Source organism: Gopherus flavomarginatus, chromosome 7 (genome assembly GCF_025201925.1).
Source record: "Gopherus flavomarginatus isolate rGopFla2 chromosome 7, rGopFla2.mat.asm, whole genome shotgun sequence".
Taxonomy (NCBI): Eukaryota; Metazoa; Chordata; order Testudines; family Testudinidae; genus Gopherus; species Gopherus flavomarginatus.
In genome coordinates this window covers 8,726,034-8,742,724 of record NC_066623.1, presented here as the reverse complement: position 1 = coordinate 8,742,724, position 16,691 = coordinate 8,726,034, and the positions used below count along the sequence as shown (strand labels likewise).

General features: G+C 35.5%; 1 protein-coding gene across 5 annotated transcripts in view; it reads right to left on the bottom strand.

The window, feature by feature from the left end:
• Positions 1-16,691, bottom strand: part of MAPK9 (mitogen-activated protein kinase 9) — a 77,042-nt gene that overhangs the window by 43,162 nt on the left and 17,189 nt on the right. For 4 of the 5 annotated variants that reach the window (XR_007775388.1, XR_007775389.1, XR_007775387.1 and 1 more), the window contains exons 3-7: positions 8,865-8,994; positions 7,240-7,298; positions 6,049-6,187; positions 4,439-4,604; positions 2,910-2,981 (exon numbers count right to left, since the gene is read on the bottom strand). Coding sequence is in view for 2 of the 5 variants with exons in the window: in XM_050961614.1 (XP_050817571.1) it covers positions 2,910-2,981; positions 4,439-4,604; positions 6,049-6,187; positions 7,240-7,298; positions 8,865-8,994 (566 nt within the window). In the remaining 3 variants the exon portion in view is untranslated. Of the gene's footprint in view, positions 1-2,909; positions 2,982-3,315; positions 3,388-4,438; positions 4,605-6,048; positions 6,188-7,239; positions 7,299-8,864; positions 8,995-16,691 lie in introns of all 5 variants that reach the window. The other variant, XM_050961612.1, reaches the window with a different exon arrangement.

Here is a 16,691-nt window from a genome sequence, read left to right as displayed (position 1 = left end):
TGAATCTCAATTTGTCACTGTATAAAGAGTATGCTTAGGGAGTAGTTAGGAAAACAACCCACAATTACTGTGTTTTATTGGGATTGCGCTAGAAATTCCAGGATTTTTCTACTTATTTACATTGAAAAAAAAGTAGAGGAGGGGAGGAACTGAAGCATCTAGTCTTCTCCGTACAGTCTGGGGATCAGATAATATTTGGCAACGTGGTTCTATTAAGTGTTTTATTACATGCTATGCAATAGAAAGCATAGCAATGTCTGAAGAGGACTGTACAGATAAATTATTCTTGTATGATTTCTATCATCACTGACTGTGAAGCAGTTCTTGAGAATTCAGTCCAATCTATTAAAAAGGTACATATGGCTGAAGATGCTTGGACAGCAAGTAAATTAATTTATGCAAGGGAGTTTATCTCAAAGATCTGATCTTCTTATTGACAGAATCCCTAATCATTTTTTGAATCAGAGGAATTTGGGATTCTAATGCAGTACTACATATTGCAGAACACTAACTGTTAATATTCACAAGTTAGACATTTAGTTATGTCACATCTAAAGTTTTCTAGAATACCTATTTATGTAGCTGGAGAGTATAACAAAATGGCATGTCTTTGCATAAAAAAATTCTATTTAGAAATTTTTGTTGGAAGTGCTTAAATTTCAGTTAGTCTGCCAAAAATATAGCCACTACTGAGCACTTTTTGTACCTATGATATGCACTGACGCATATTAAAAATATAGACATCTAGTGCAAAGATCATTTTCATATAATGTATTTGTTTGTTCCATGCATTCAAATAGAAAACTGACATCAAAAGCACGGTAAATAAAAAATTAGTCAAGTTAAGTCTCATGCTAAAACAATGTGCACAAACAAAAAGTTGTTGAACACACACAAAAAATATTGTTCCCACCTGGAAAACTGATTTCTGGTAGGGGCTCCACCAAACTACATTCAAAGGGTTGTTTCTCCTCACAAGCATCACCAGTTAGGGCTTGTCTACACTGGCATTTTCCAGTGCTGCAACTTTCTCGCTCAGGGATGTGAAAAAACAACCCCCTGAACACTGCAAGTTTCTTAGGGGTAGCGCATGCTCAGCACAGGTAGAAGCTTTGGAGAATAATGCCACCAGCCTCTAACAAACACCTACTGTGCATATGTTAACCGTGATGTTCTGATGCCAAACGTGGATGATTTTTATGCACACAATCAAAGGCATATACCTGGCATTAGAGTAACCCTCTCTGCCAGAGTTCAAGTGCCTGCACCAAAGGATGGAGGTGCTAGGGATTCTCAGTGAAACAGCTGTAAGAATGTAACATGAGCAAAAACAATGCATTTTTCTCCAACCTCATTCTATGAAACTGCTTGAAACTTAAAAATATACCTGAGGCAGACACCTGAAATAGAAAATTTCAGCCCAAATGGTTAAAGTTTGACAAAGTTATAAGCAACTAGAAACAGAATCTTAGAATAGAAAATGTTAGGCAATATTAACTATCAGCATAGCTACCAGCAACACCTACAATATAGATAGTATATGCTACATTAAATCTAGATTGGTGGAGCTTTATTTACCCTTCCAGAAGGGAAACTGATTATATACATATTTGACAAGTATGAAAAAAATTTCCTTGATTTATTTATGAATAAATCAAGACAGCAATCAGGATAACCAACATTAACATGCAAGTGAGAAGATATACAACATACATGAAGAATTGTGTTAGGTTGGTCTGAAGGCTTTGAAGGATAAAACAATAAATATACGAGGGAAGGAGTGAAAAAAATTGTGTATTAATTATTTTGTGCTGTTAAATTAATGCATGTTAATCAACTGCTGAAGATTAGTGTCATGAATTTAGCATTCAGATTTACATTCCTGTATTGTTACATGTTTATGTTTTTTTTAATAGAGGTTATACCTTCACAAAATCTCCTTTATATAGATAAAAAAGGTGGGAAAATAAAATTTTATTTATTGATGCAGAACTAGATGTTTCACAAAACCTTTCACTTTTCAGTGTTTCATTTTCAAAATAATTAAAATGGAGAGATGTGTAGTCTCCTTTCCAATTTTTATATTATAAACTGGAAACAAGTAATTACGCTATGTTTTATACTTTGCCTGTAGGAAAAGGCTTTGAAATATACTAAATTAATAATTTTTTGTACAATATATCTATTGGCAAAGATAGTTTAAGCCATCTTAACCAGATGTATTTAATGAATTAAGAGACCAAAATGTCAAGTTTGTAAGAACAAACTTTTAGAAAAATCTAAGACCAATAGAAATGCTTCCGTAAAATTAAAAAAAAAAAAATCCAAAAGAAAAGGTCTTTACTTTTAAATGTACATTCCTTTTCTGCAGCATTTCCAACTGAGAGCACTGCTGTGTGCTATTATACAAGTACCAAAAAAACAAGAACTAAAAAACCTAAAAAAAACCCCAAAGCAAAAAAAAAACCTAAAAACAAACTATTGAGAGTAGGATTATTTTCACCGTGCAAATACAGAAATGCTAGAAGCAAACAGCATAAATTGTGAAAAGTAAATTTTTCAAGATTTCAGTTTTAACGATTTAACTACTAGAAACACTGGCAAGGAAATTTGCTTTTTAACCTAACAATATCCATTTAAAGCTGCAAAATGTGAAGTTGTTAATATGAATAATAAGCGTTCAAGCAGTAAGAACTATGTTAAATGTTGTCAAGTAGTAGGAGGAAAAAAAGGAAGTTCAGCTATTTGGTTAATGACACTAATTTCAAACATTACAATAGATCCATTAAAATATAGTAGTGAAATATTTTGTTTTCTTTTCCATGCTTTTATATACATAAATAGATAAAAATAATTGTGCATCTTTGGTGGATGTGAAAAAGGATTCAAGGATGACTAGGGAAGGATACGATCAGTGCCTTGGAATATCACACAACCTTTCACCAATTCTCCCATGATGCACCCAACTGACCAGATATCAACTGAAAGTAAAAATGAAATGATCAAATTATGAAGTGTCATGAACAACAGTGGAAAACTTAAAAAAACCTAAACAAATAAACTTACTATCTACTATAAAAACACAAGAATGCAGAAAACCAAACTGCTAACAGATGAGTTTCTCAACAGTACAGAACACTGACTTTGCTTTTTCCTAAGTTTTGCTTAGACAGTAATTCAGTTTTTGTGAGGCAGCCCTTGCTTTTTTTTTTTTAACTCTATAAAATGCTTTTCTGATCAGTTCTTAAATCCTTCAATTATCTTTAAATATTTATCATACTTTACAATCACTGAAACCACTGTGTAGAAGGATACAATCTCTTCCTGGGAACAGGACCTTATGGAGGACCATTTCTGCCATTATGCACCCAACAGACCAGATATCCACTATCATATGTTAGGTGCAACAAGGACAAAAGATCAAAGAATTTTTTAAAATTACGACAAACAGTTTTTTAATTCGTAAAATTTGAACTGCATATTTATAGTTTTACAGATTAGTTTATTATTCTTCATGCAATTTAGAATGTTCTTATCCAATTCAGGACACATTCTACTACAGGCATATTAAGCATTTTTGATCCACACCAATTACTGTACTGTCAAGGGCCCTGTGTATCGGACAGAACCCATAACAACAGCTGACTCAGGAAAATTCTGTGGAACTCTCAGGTTAGACAGCCACAACGAAGCTTTACACATCAAAAAAAGGTATGCTCCCAGGCCATATAATGCTATTCCAGGCTAAGGAATATGAAAGTAAAATGAAATTATCAAATTATGCACTTGGCCGAAGGTCTCAAGTAGAATGCTGGGTATCATCTGAAAACTTTTTTTGACAAGGGAATGCAATTCAAGGACATTGTCCTTACTGAAAGCTTTGTTTAAGATACTTAAGATGTATTATTATTAATAATACAGTGTCCAAAGTGTCTTGGGGGCTACACAGACCTAGGACTCTATAAAGACAGACACTCCCTGGCCCAGAGAGCTTAAATAGACATGATGAAAATGAAGCAACAAATGTGGGGGTGGTAAACAGGGGAAAAGTGAAGACGCCTTACAACAAGTTCATCATTTCCTATATTAGTACTGTCAGATTTTTTAAATCTAGCAGTATAATTGCCTTATAAACAATGCATTCTTTTTTGAGGATGGAACAATGGTAATAGGAATGAAGAACTATGTGGAGTGAAGCTAGTGAGAATGGAAGGGAAGTGGGATAAAAGAGAGCAGTGGTAGAGAGAAAGGCACAAGAAACAGGACAAAAGCTATTCCTCAATTGTTTAACTCTGTAAATCTCAGTATTCCCAACACTGTGTTATAAATTACATTAGCATTAGAGATAGAAAACTCAAAAGGTATCCTGCCAGTGAGATTCTGCTGAGAGAGTTGCACTTTAGAGAAAAGGTTTTAATACTTCATTGCTGCAACTTACCATTCTCTTTGTATCCCATGCCGAGGATAACTTCCGGTGCTCTGTAATACCGTGTTACTACATACGGAGTCATCATAAAATTAGTACATGCTGTTCTTGCCAGTCCAAAATCAAGGATTTTAAGTGTACAGTCTGATTTTACTACTATATTGCTGGGTTTCAAATCCTAAAGAAAAATTACTTCAGTTAACAGAAAGGCTCAACATACTGAAAGATAACATATAACCTTCCATAAAATCAATATAAGCTACCACATTGTATTGAACATTGGCAGCTTAATATATGTTTCTTGAATGCATTCTTTTAGTTAATTTGTGTACAAATTACATGCACACAAAAATACTTTGAAAGAGTATTATTAAGATTGCAGTCAAGCACTCAAAAGTCAGGAAATTACATAATTAAGGTTGCCCACACAATCTTAATTAGGACCTCTTGTGTATATGCACTATGAATCATTCTTTAATTACATGATCACATATTATATTTTGAACAGGACCTGCCTCATTCAGTGCACAGGATGGACCTACTCTGGGGATGAATCAGGGTTGTGTAGCCAAATTAAGGTTGCATGGGCAATCTCAGTTCAACCATTTCCTAATATTTGAGTACTTGACTTTGCAAACTTAAACTATGTTAAAAAACATTATAGCGTGTGTATAATTTTTTAGGTTTTGAAGTCAAACTGAAAAAACAGAAATTCCAGCATGTGACATCATACCGTGACCCATGTGAGTCATCAGCAGGGTTGGAGCCTTTAGATCTCTACTGCTGAGAACTCTACCAATGAGGGTAATGGTGCAATCAATACCACCAGTAAGTTGTCATTCTCTGTGTGGACCAGCACGAGAGAGGGATGGGACACTTTGCTAGTGGGTTTCACAGATATCTGTTGACAGCAGAGGAACAGTGAGATTAGGGAATCTTGCGTTCCATTCTAGAGTTTATAAACTTTCTTTACTGTGTTTTAACAAGGAACTTGAAGGAGGAAAAGGTGAAGGCAAGAAGTTCCAGGCACATGGTTGCATGCAAGAAATTAAAAGGCAGGAATGAAAGGAACTGGAACCCACAAAGAAGCAGGATTAGTCGTGCAGATTGGGACAGCAAATAGGCCCAACAGAGCTGCAGAAAGACAGGACATCGGCTGCGTAGGACTTTGAAATTCTGAGCAACCATTTATCAATTTTATCTTGAGTATTAATATTATTGTTGTACATAATTGTTTACAATATTTCATTTTAATACAAATTATTCCCTTGCTTTAACCATAAGCTTCCTGGAGCATCCTTACTGACATTCCGTCACCTATCAATATTAATATCATGTATTTTATATTTTTCCCTAATTTGTGTTTATATTTAGTCTCATTTAACACAAAAAAATTGCAGAAAATGCCCTTTTATCATCTGCAGAACTAGTTTGGTTATTGGAGTTTCATTTATCACATACATCTGTCTGTCCTTTAATCAGATATGGTTTTCACATTACTATTAATAACATGAATAAGAAATGGAATACTGATTTATAAGATAACCAGCAAAAACAAATTTCATATAAATGCCGTCTTTACAGATGCTTGTTGTCAATGTTACTATCAAAGCACTACCTACTCTGTGGATGATACCAGCTGAATGGAGATGTTTGATACCACACAACATCTGGTAGAGAAGGTAGGACATTCTTTCATGATCCAACTCCATATGAATAACCTGGCACAAATTAGCATCCATCAGTTCCATAACCAAATACCTACAGTATAAAGAATAAAAAAAAATTGTTTTCATCTCAGGTATTTTATAACTAGCATCAGAATATATTTTTAAATAGGACCCCATGCAAGTCACTGAAAAATGAGTGTTGGAATGTTAGTAAAAGGCAAAAATATTGAACGTTATAATTTAACTTGTTTAAAACAATGATCTAAAAACAGTAAACGTTTAAATAAAAAATAAACAAAAATAAACAAACTCTCACAAGAGAGTGGAAATCCATTAAAACCATCAATCCTACCAAACAAAATTTAAGAGCAGAACTGGTAGTTTATGTTGTGTCTCTTAATGTAACCTAGGTACAGATGAAATTTACACACAAGTTACAGATAGGATGAAGAAATAAACATGCCATATTGAGACTTCCTTTCACTGTGTACTGACTTAACATCAACAAAATTAGGGAAAGCATTTCATGAAATAAAGAGCAATGATTAATTTCCAAATTAATGTGCGACCCCTCTTTTATGCCATTCATCAAATAAATCCATTCCAAAGCTGCAACAACATACACATTAGCACCTAGATATCACAGTGACTGGAGCCTCATGAATACTTCGACAGATCTCTTACCACCACATACAAGATCTAGGTTAAGAAATATATTCAGCTTGTAATTAAAGATGGAGGTATTGTGATTCTGATGGGCTTGATCTCAGAAAAGCATGTCAGGTTATCCACATTGATTTATTGTCTTGAATTTACTTATTTGACGGTCATTCTATCTAAAGGAAAACAGTTGTGATAATTACAGATCCATGTGTAGTCAGTAAAGGTGGCAGAGGGCTGTTGAAAAGGTAAGTATTCCTTTTACTTTTCCCATTAGTTTCTATTACTACACACATATCACAACAACTTTAATTACAGATTTTCTCAAGGAGCTCACTGTAACATTTAAAGATTAATTACAGGCCAGAGACTATCTTCAGTATCATATTTTTTCACAGCCAGAAAGTTGTAAGAAAGCACAGAATATGCCTCTAAATTCAGGACAACGTTTATCAAGAAAAATTTAAGAACTACAGTACTTACACATCTTGAAATTCTTCCAGTGATTTCTGTGGTGTGAATACATTTAACAAACTAATTATCTATAAATAAAAATAAAACATGAAGAAACCTTAAATATATGAATTTTTACACACTATAAATGTAGAGCAAGACAATGTTGTTATTAAAACAAATACAAAAACTCAAGTTTCCCTCTCTTTATACTGCTGATATACTTTGCCACTCAACTTTGACAGTGAAACTAGACTGGTTTGTTACTAATGTATTTCACACGTACAAGTACAAGACTGCAGCATCTGTGTTGAAATATCACCAGAGATCTTATACATTTTTTAAAAGGTCACATTTAAGTTACATGAAACCACTTCTCCTCCCACCTACATATGAAATAAAATCTAAAATGTTGTGCCCAGAATAATAGCTTGGTGATGTATTTTATCACTCAAAAATCCTGAGAGAAAAAGTGGTGTGCAAGTGTCTTCTATCCTTAGAAAAACTGCATCCAAAGAGTACACAGACAAGAGATGCCCCATCAACCTGTTTGCTCTATGGATATATCTACACAGCAAAGAAAAACCCACAGCTGGCCTGTGCCAGCTGACTTGGACTTGCGGGGTTTGGGGTGCAGAGATGTTTCATTGCTGTTAAGTCCCTGCAAGGGTCCCAAAGCTTGGGCTGCAACCTAAAAGCGGATGTCTACACAGCAATTAAACAGCCCTGCAGCAGGAGCTCCATGAGCCTAAGTCAGCTGGCATGGACCAACCACATGTGTCTAGCTGCTGTGTAGATATGCCTTGTTTCTGGAAATAGTTCTCAAAATCCTTTAAAAGTTTCATAACAATATGGTCCTGGTATTCATATCCTGGTATTCTTGTAATTAGGATACTTAGTACTTGCACCAGTATGATGCTTTATGTTTTCAAAGCATTGTCAAAGTTCAGTCAAGATTTACACAAGTAAAATGTAACATATCTTCCATATTATTCAGATAAGCTAGCAGCAGCATAGTACCATCTCACTATTGCTAATAGGCAAGTACTGTTAAACTATGATTCTGTCTCAAAGTTTACCCTTGAGCACAGGTTGTTTTTTTGTTTAGGTTTGTTTTTCTGTTTGTTTTTTTGAACAGACAGATTGAAAGATGGAGGCCAGTAAAAGCCTTCTTGCTTAGACCATGGGAACGGAAAAGATAGCCCTGGTGCTAGTATAACTTACTGGGATAAACTGCATTGCAGCAACCCAGTTTTACACTGGTGCAGTACCTACACTGGGGGGTTCTACTAATGCAGCTGCATCGATTCAAAAACCTCATTCCCCTCCTCACCTCAAAAGGAAACAAAGCACCCACTCCCACCCATAAACGCAAATATAGATTGGGTCTACCTAAAAAATGTTCTTGTTTAATATTAGACACATTAATATATGTTACCAAAGTTCCAGCACTTTCATTGTTTTACATTTCAAATACTTCAGAAGTCAAAACTTTCATAATAGTCTTTGCTATCTACAATAATTTGCCAATTCTGACCCACACTTAACCGGTTTTGACCTTTCCATAATTAAGGCTTACTTTTATGCACTGTTGTTCACTATTAGTTGGAGCACTATTTGAAAATAAATTAAATTCTTAAGAAAAATACACTTACGTTTTTGTGATTGACACATTTTAAAAGAACAAGCTCCCTGTAAGCTCTTTTTGCATGTGTTTGGTTCTGAAAAGGACGACTCAGCTTCTTTACGGCAACATTTATCCCAAGGACTGTATCAAATGCAGCACTGAAATTTTGAAAGAAACATCGTAAGTGCAAATCTTTTGGGGGAACAAGAAAGCAAGGTTTGAAACCATGCAAATCCACAAACCTGGTCATATTCATTTCTTCTCAGCTCTGTTCACACACAAACAAAACAGAACCTGCACATCCTTTACCAGTGATGACTGAAGTATAAAACAGAAGCCCTCTGCATTTTTACTGAAAATTTCAATAGTACCTTCGCCAAGATAGGGGGCACTAATATCAGCGTTTGGGGCAAAATCCAACTTTAAGTTATATTAACCTTACTTGAAATAAAAAGTTTATCTGATGCTTAATTTGGGCTAAATGAGTTTTTCACACAGTGCTGCTGGCACTACTTTTAGGGTAGATGCACTTCTCTTCCAAATATTAACTATGCACTACTAAAGTCTTCACTTTAAATCCAGATACCTTAGTGCATCACTTCCCCGGCTAACACACAGGGGGCTCTGGACACTGAGAACCTTATAGGTATGCAGTTTAAGACATTTTTTAAGCTTGCAAAATATGACAAATAAATTAAATTAATTAATGTTACTAATTGAGTCCTTCAGTATTCTCTAGTTTTATGAATCATTGGGAGAAGGGCACTCCAACCCACAGACTGAATAACAGGAATCACAGATTTTAGGAAGAAAGGTTTCCAGTTAAAAGAGAGGCAACTAGATTTGCTTTTATCTCAAGAGCTTTACTTTTTCTTAGTGACCTTCTGTCTCCATTTATATGAACAAGTTTTGCAGGGGAGTTTTAAATTTGTTTTCAATAGCCACAAGTATCTAATTCTGAGCATATATAATCCACGCTCTATTTTGGCTGATCAGTTAGTGTCAATGGATGTTCTGCTCTGCCACATATTTTTCAAATATTTTTAAAGCTATTTGTGAGCAGCTTCTCTTTACTTCTTCCTTTTTAGGGCACACATAGCAGTAGACTGAAGACCACCATAATACACCTCTACCTCAATATAACACTGTCCTCAGGAGCCAGAAAAACTTACATCAGGGTAGAGGTGTATCATTGTACTCCTGCACAACAGTCCTCCCTTTGGTAGCTTCAATATTGAAATAAAATAGTACATACTCTGTCAACATTAAATCACTGTTTCTCCTACAGGGAATGCAATACTGTTCAAGAGTAGAGGTGACATGATTATGTGCCCAGATTCTAATTAACACACATTTCTAACCTAAAATTAGAGTCTATAAGCAGTTACCTATTTTACAGAACTGCTTTGTTTAAAGAAGTCACCATTATCAGGTAATTTTCAATTGTTCACAGAGCCAAAGCTTGAATATGTAAAAGAGAATACATAAAGGGAGGAAGACAACTGAACAGATGTTTTTTAAAATAGTATTTTTCGCCCAGCCAGCATGAATAAGTGGACACTTTTCAATATTCACCTAATCAAGATAACACTGTATTAGCATGTAGAAAGTGCTACACATATGAACTCTGTGAATCAGTACAAAATATCAAATTCTCTTAGTAAACAAGTAGGAGTCCAGTGGCACCTTAAAGACTAAGATTTATTTGGGCATAAGCTTTCGTGGGTAAAAAACCCACTTCTTCAGATGCATAGAGTGAAAATTACAGATATAGGCTGTGGATACACACTAAAGTGGATACACATATTTCTGTGGATACAGACTAACATGGCTACCCCTCTGATAATTAACAAATAAGTGTGCTTGGATGAAACTGTGGTTGATAATTCTCAAATTACTCTTGAGGGAATTCTGCACCACCGTGCAACGCAGAATTTGCAGAGAATTAACGATCTGCACAGAATTTCCTTTTTCACTGCAGAATTGGTGCTGCAGGGCTGCTGGCCACTGGACCCAGCAGAGCACAGCTTCCCAGCTTGCAAACAGAAGAAACTGCCGAGGGCGGAGGGGGAACTGGAGAGTTCCGAACAGCTGTGTTTCCCAGCACACCTGCAAAAAGGTGGTGGTGTGCAGGAAACTCCATACAAGTCCAGGACCAACAACAGACTGTTTCTCCCTCTGGATTCCTGGACTCTGAGGGGGAGGGGATGCAGGTGTCTGGTCTGGGGGCCACACCACAGCTGGGCTCCAAGGGTGCAAGGGGTGTGGATGGGGCAGACAAACAGGAACTGGGTTATTGTAGAGGTTTCTTTAACTCTCTACTCCAGGGGAAAAATTTTGTTGTCTGTATTGTTACAGATATAGCTGCTGACAGATATTTTTAAATAATCATGCCAGTTTCAATTATTTTGGTAGTTTATAGTGTGTTATTTCGACAAAATATACAGAATTTTGCAGATTTTTAATTTGGCACCTAATTCCCCCAGGAGTATCAAATTCAGTCACAAGTAGATATACTACCCCAACAGCAATGCATACATGAATGGTTTTAAGGGGAATAAAGTCTCCATTTTTATTCCAGAAGTCAGAGATTAGATGACAAATCTGACAAACTCTCTCGGTAGGGATACAAGCAAGTCAGTAGCCACAACTTTCACCCATTCCATGTTCGCTGATCTATAGGAAGGGCCATGACAACATATTTCAAATTAAGTTGTGTATGCTGTACATACAGCTTAAGGAAAGAAACCTGGTCGGCTGCTACAAACAGAAAGAAATGAATTAAAGGTTTTATAATTCTTTAACCAGTATGAAAGCAACTTTGAAACTGCAATATGGTAAGGGAAACCAAGAACTCTAATACTTAGTAGTATTACAAAATGACACTTCAAAAAAAGCCAAAAGGCCTACACCATAATCAAGTACTCATTTTCAAATGCTTTATAATTCATTATTTGTTTACGGTGAGAAGCATCATATAACATTTCAGACTGCTGAGCAAGAAGTATTTTTATTTCCCTATCATTCTAAATTCAAACACCTAGTTTTAGAAGGATTCATTGGAAGGAAAAAAGACAGACATCTAGATGAAAACTGCTACAGGTACAACATTTTATAGAAGTTGGTTTATTTTGCCAAAATCTCCTTAATTTTCCTTATCATCTGGGCTAATAATGGAAAGTCTATTAAATAAGTTTCCTTCCACCTGAACAAGATACTCTTCCAACATCCTATATCACACAGTGATTCTCTTACAGATGTTTGAGATTACAAACACCTGTGTGAATTCTTCACAATTCTAATTCAGATGAAAGATGGTTTAGGGCATTCACCACTAGCAATAGTGGTTTTCTTTAGCATTCTGCTTGAACAGTAAACCATAATGCAGATTAAGAATGCACTTACAGTACCAGGTGAAAGATAATACATCACTAATAATTTTATGATCAGAGTTGCATTAGGAAATACAAAATTTTACGAAGTGACATTTGGCAGATTGAGCAAAATGTACCCTGACTTTTATTAATTTACATCCCCGTACACAAAAAATTCAAAATACCAGTTTCTACCCTTATATAAAATACATACACATCTGAAAGATCCAAGGATTTAACTTCCTCCCTACCTCTACTCTTACCTATCTCTCTGTCTAGGCATTTATACAATGCTCATTCTTGTGGTAACCAAGTTATTTCTTTTTTAGTAGACAGAGAATATCTATTTGAACTACAGTGGACTATAATTAATTTGTACACTGTCAATTTCACCACTTTAACTCTTTTCTCTCCTTTCCAAAAAAGATTACAAGCAGCAACACAAACCCTTAGGTCAAGTGCTATTTGTTATTGTGTTGCTCTGATTATTATCGGGCAAGAATAGTTCTTGTCAACTATCTGTCCTTTACAAACATAGGCTTTTCATCTTCACCATTAATTAGGCCCTGTGCCTTTGCTCTCAACTAGTCTGTGATGGGTACTGGAATGAAAACACTATATACAGTAAGTTATTGCATTACATGCCTTGCGACCACTCTCAGTAAAGCATCTCTTCAAGAATATATTACTTGGCTCCCATAGTCACTTTAATCTTAGGAAACTATATGTTTAAATCTTAAGGTATCTATGTCATCTCTTTCTGTAATACTGTTTAAAAAAATTCAAAATCACATTTTGAAATGTTTCCTTTAGTACAGACATTGGCATGGCCTACATCTCAGAAATGAAAAAAGCAGGATCCCCAAGATCATGGCTTGGCTGCTTGAAGGGGCCTGATATAGGAGTATTTTTGGAATAGGGAAGAAGCTAAGCAGGGAAAATGAGGGAGTCCATGGGGGAGGGCGGAGCTTGAAGAGAGAAGAGAGCTAGGAAATAAATCAGTCTATAGGAAACAGGGTGGATAAAAAACAAATTAAAATTTAAAAAAAATCAGATTTTTTATTTAAATTAGATTTTTTTGATAAAATGCTTTTTGAGGGAAAAAACTATCTAAAGATAGTTTTAATTAAGATATATTATAGCTCATATCTCATCATGGAATAGGGATTATACATTCTAATTCTATAGTATGAGACAACATATTCATGTAATGTTTAAGGAAAGTTTTGTAAATGAGTTCCAATAGTTCATGGATTAGGGACCCAATCTTATGGGGTTCCAGGGACTTCTGCATAGATTATTTAAATTAATCTTTCTATCTACCCAATGGGACTCAGTGCTCAATCTAGAAGATACCATCAAAGATGCTTAGTTTTGCAGTTCTCAAACTGTGGATTTGTGTCTCCAGAGGGAACATGCTTGTTAACAGCAAAAATGTTTTTAAATAAATAATATATAGACATGAGAAATAACAGACCTCAACCCTACCGTCCCTCTGCAAATTTGTGTACACAGGGTCAATCCCTTACCTCTTTCTAAAAGTGCAAAGTTTCAAAAAGTTCAATGAATAGAAGATTGTTAGGGGTGGAATAGATATGGATAAGGAGAAGACTGGAGATAAATTTGAGAAGGGCAGGACAATGGTAGAAACAAAAGTGAAACTGTTTGAGCAGCATATTCCAGAAGTCTTGAGGTCTCACTGAGCGTAGCCTTCACTGATTTGAGATCTACCATACCATTCTCTCACTAGAAGGGAAAACCTATAATGGCAGCAGGCCATAAAAGAGACCCAGTTTGGGAATATTTTAATGAAGTTCCTCTAACCGTAGGTAAGATAGCCCTTTGTGCAAAATGCAAACAGCGTAACAAAGAAATGCAAGGCCTGGTTGCATGAATGAAATAACATCATGAGAAGTGTTCCTTCTCAGGAGGAAGCTGCGTTGAAGATGATGAAAGAAACATGTCTGAACATGCAGGATCTTCAGGCTGGTAAACTTTTTTATTTCATACTTTTTTCTTAAGGATTGCCCATCTTCCTTCTGGACTATTCTTGAATTCTCATGTTTGAGCAAAAAATATGGTTGTTACTCTATGGTACTACCATTTTAGATGCCACTGTGATAAAAAATAAATAGCTGAAATGGGCAGATCTTCCTTTTACAATTTCACCTTTAAAGAAGTACTGAGTGTCAGTGAATGCAATGAGTAATACTAAATGAACAGTATTAAAATAATAATTAAATAACTGCATTGACTTATTTTGTTAGGAGAATTCATCCTCAACATACAGGATTCTGAAGACTATCCACCTTCAATATCACCATCATTTTCTATAGTTTAAGAGTTATCTGCCAATGATAGTGTTTCAGTCATATCATGTATGTCACATAGCCACAGTCTATCACCTGTAGCAAAAAGAAAGAAAAAACTTCATCATCCAGAAACCACCATAGATAAGTTTGTGGTAAGAACCAGCAGATTACAAAAAGAGGTACACCTCTACCCCAATATAATGCAACCCAATATAACACAAATTCGGATATAATGCAGTAAAGCAGTGCTCCGGCGGGGCGGGGCAGCGCACTCTGGTGGATCAAAGCAAGTCCGTTATAACGCGGTTTCACCTATAATGCAGTAAGATCTTTTGGCTCCCACGGACAGCGTTATATCAAGGTAGAGGTGTAATTGATGAAAAAATTGCCCAGTTTGTTTATGCAACAAACTCTCCTTTTCATATGACTGAGAACTCACACTTCATTAACATGGTTCAGTCATTAAGACCAGGATATAGTTCACCCAACAGAGCAGACATTGCAGGCAAATCGCTGGATAAAGTATATGATAGAGAAATTGAGCAGTATGTTAACCTGAGTCTTGATGGGTGGAGCAATATCCACAATGATCCTGTTGTATGTGTTTGTGTGACAACAGAAACAAAGGAGTGTCTTCCTTATAGAAACAATAGCTACGTCAGGAAAAGTGCACACAGCAGAATACTTACAAGAGGTAGGAGTAAAAGCTATAACAAACTGTGAAAAAAAAAATTCAAATGTCTAGTATGCAGCTTGGTCACAGACAATGCATCCAAGATGAGAAGAAATTCAGGAGAGAGCAAAGAGAATCTCAAGCTAATAACATACGGTTGCAGTGCTCATTTGATGCACCTCCTAGCCAAAGACTTCAGTGTTTCAGAAATAAAGGCTAATGTTGCTGAAATTGCAAAATACTTCCATAACAACCACTTTGCAGAAGCTGCTCTAAAAAAAGTGGGAGGAACCAAGCTGACTCTCCCACAAGACATGCAATGAAACTCAGTAATGGACTGTTCTGAGCACTATATCAAGCACTGGCCTAATCTGATGACTGTTTGTGAACAAAATTGTGAAAAAAAATAGATGGTACTGTCACAGCCAAAAGTTCTTAACATTGGGCTTACAAGAAATGTTGAACACATGCCGAGTACCCTGAAGCCTATTTCTGTAGCCTTGAACGAAATAGCTGTTTTATTGCTGATGCTGTTGAAATTTGGAAGGAACTGAGTGACAGCATAAAAAGAGAAATATAAAATGACAGAGTTAAATTACAAGCATTAAAAAAACAAAACGGGACAAGCTCTATTTCCAGCTGATTTTCTTGCAAATATTCTCAATACTCAGTATGCAGGGTCAAACCTTAAATGCTGAAGAAGAGGAGTTGGCTATGACATGGACATCCAGCAATCATCCCTCCATAATGCCAACTATAATAAACTTCAGAGCTAAGGGTGAATCATTCAAGAAATATATCTTTGCTGATGATGTTTTAAAGAAAGTCACACCAGTGAACTGGTGGAAGTCACTTAAGCACTTGGATTCAGAGAGACTGTTGAAGTGATAATCCCACTTTTAACAGCAGTAGCTTCTTCTGCCGGTGTAGAAAGAATATTTTCTTCCTTTGGACTAATTCATTCCAAATTGAGAAACTGTTTGGGACCTGAAAAAGCAGGAAAGCTTGTTGTTCTTTTCCAGATTATGAACAAAGAGGAAAATGAAGGTGAAGATGACTGAGTTAGCTACAAAAGCCAATATTTTAAGTTTTTCATGTTGACCTGGCTGACATAGTCCATTTAACTTTTGGGTTTGTTTTTTTTTAAATATTTCATGTAACTATTTTAATTAAAAGCAATTTTAACAAAAACAACCCTGATTTTAAAAAACTTGAATGTTTAACTAAATTAAAAAAATTCATATGCTTGTTTTGTTAAAATATTATGTTTGCTGTTAAAGAAAAAAATCCAGAATATATCACATTGTTGTTTTAGTTAAATAAAACAATTTAAAATGTCTGTCTGGTGATGTTTTCCTCCTAATAAAGCATGGAAAGAAAATCCTCCAAATATTTACGATTAACCTGTTGAATTGGAGATAGTTCACCTCCCAATGACTTCATAATCTCTGCTTCAATTACCTTTGATAAATGAAATAACCAAAGTATTATTCATT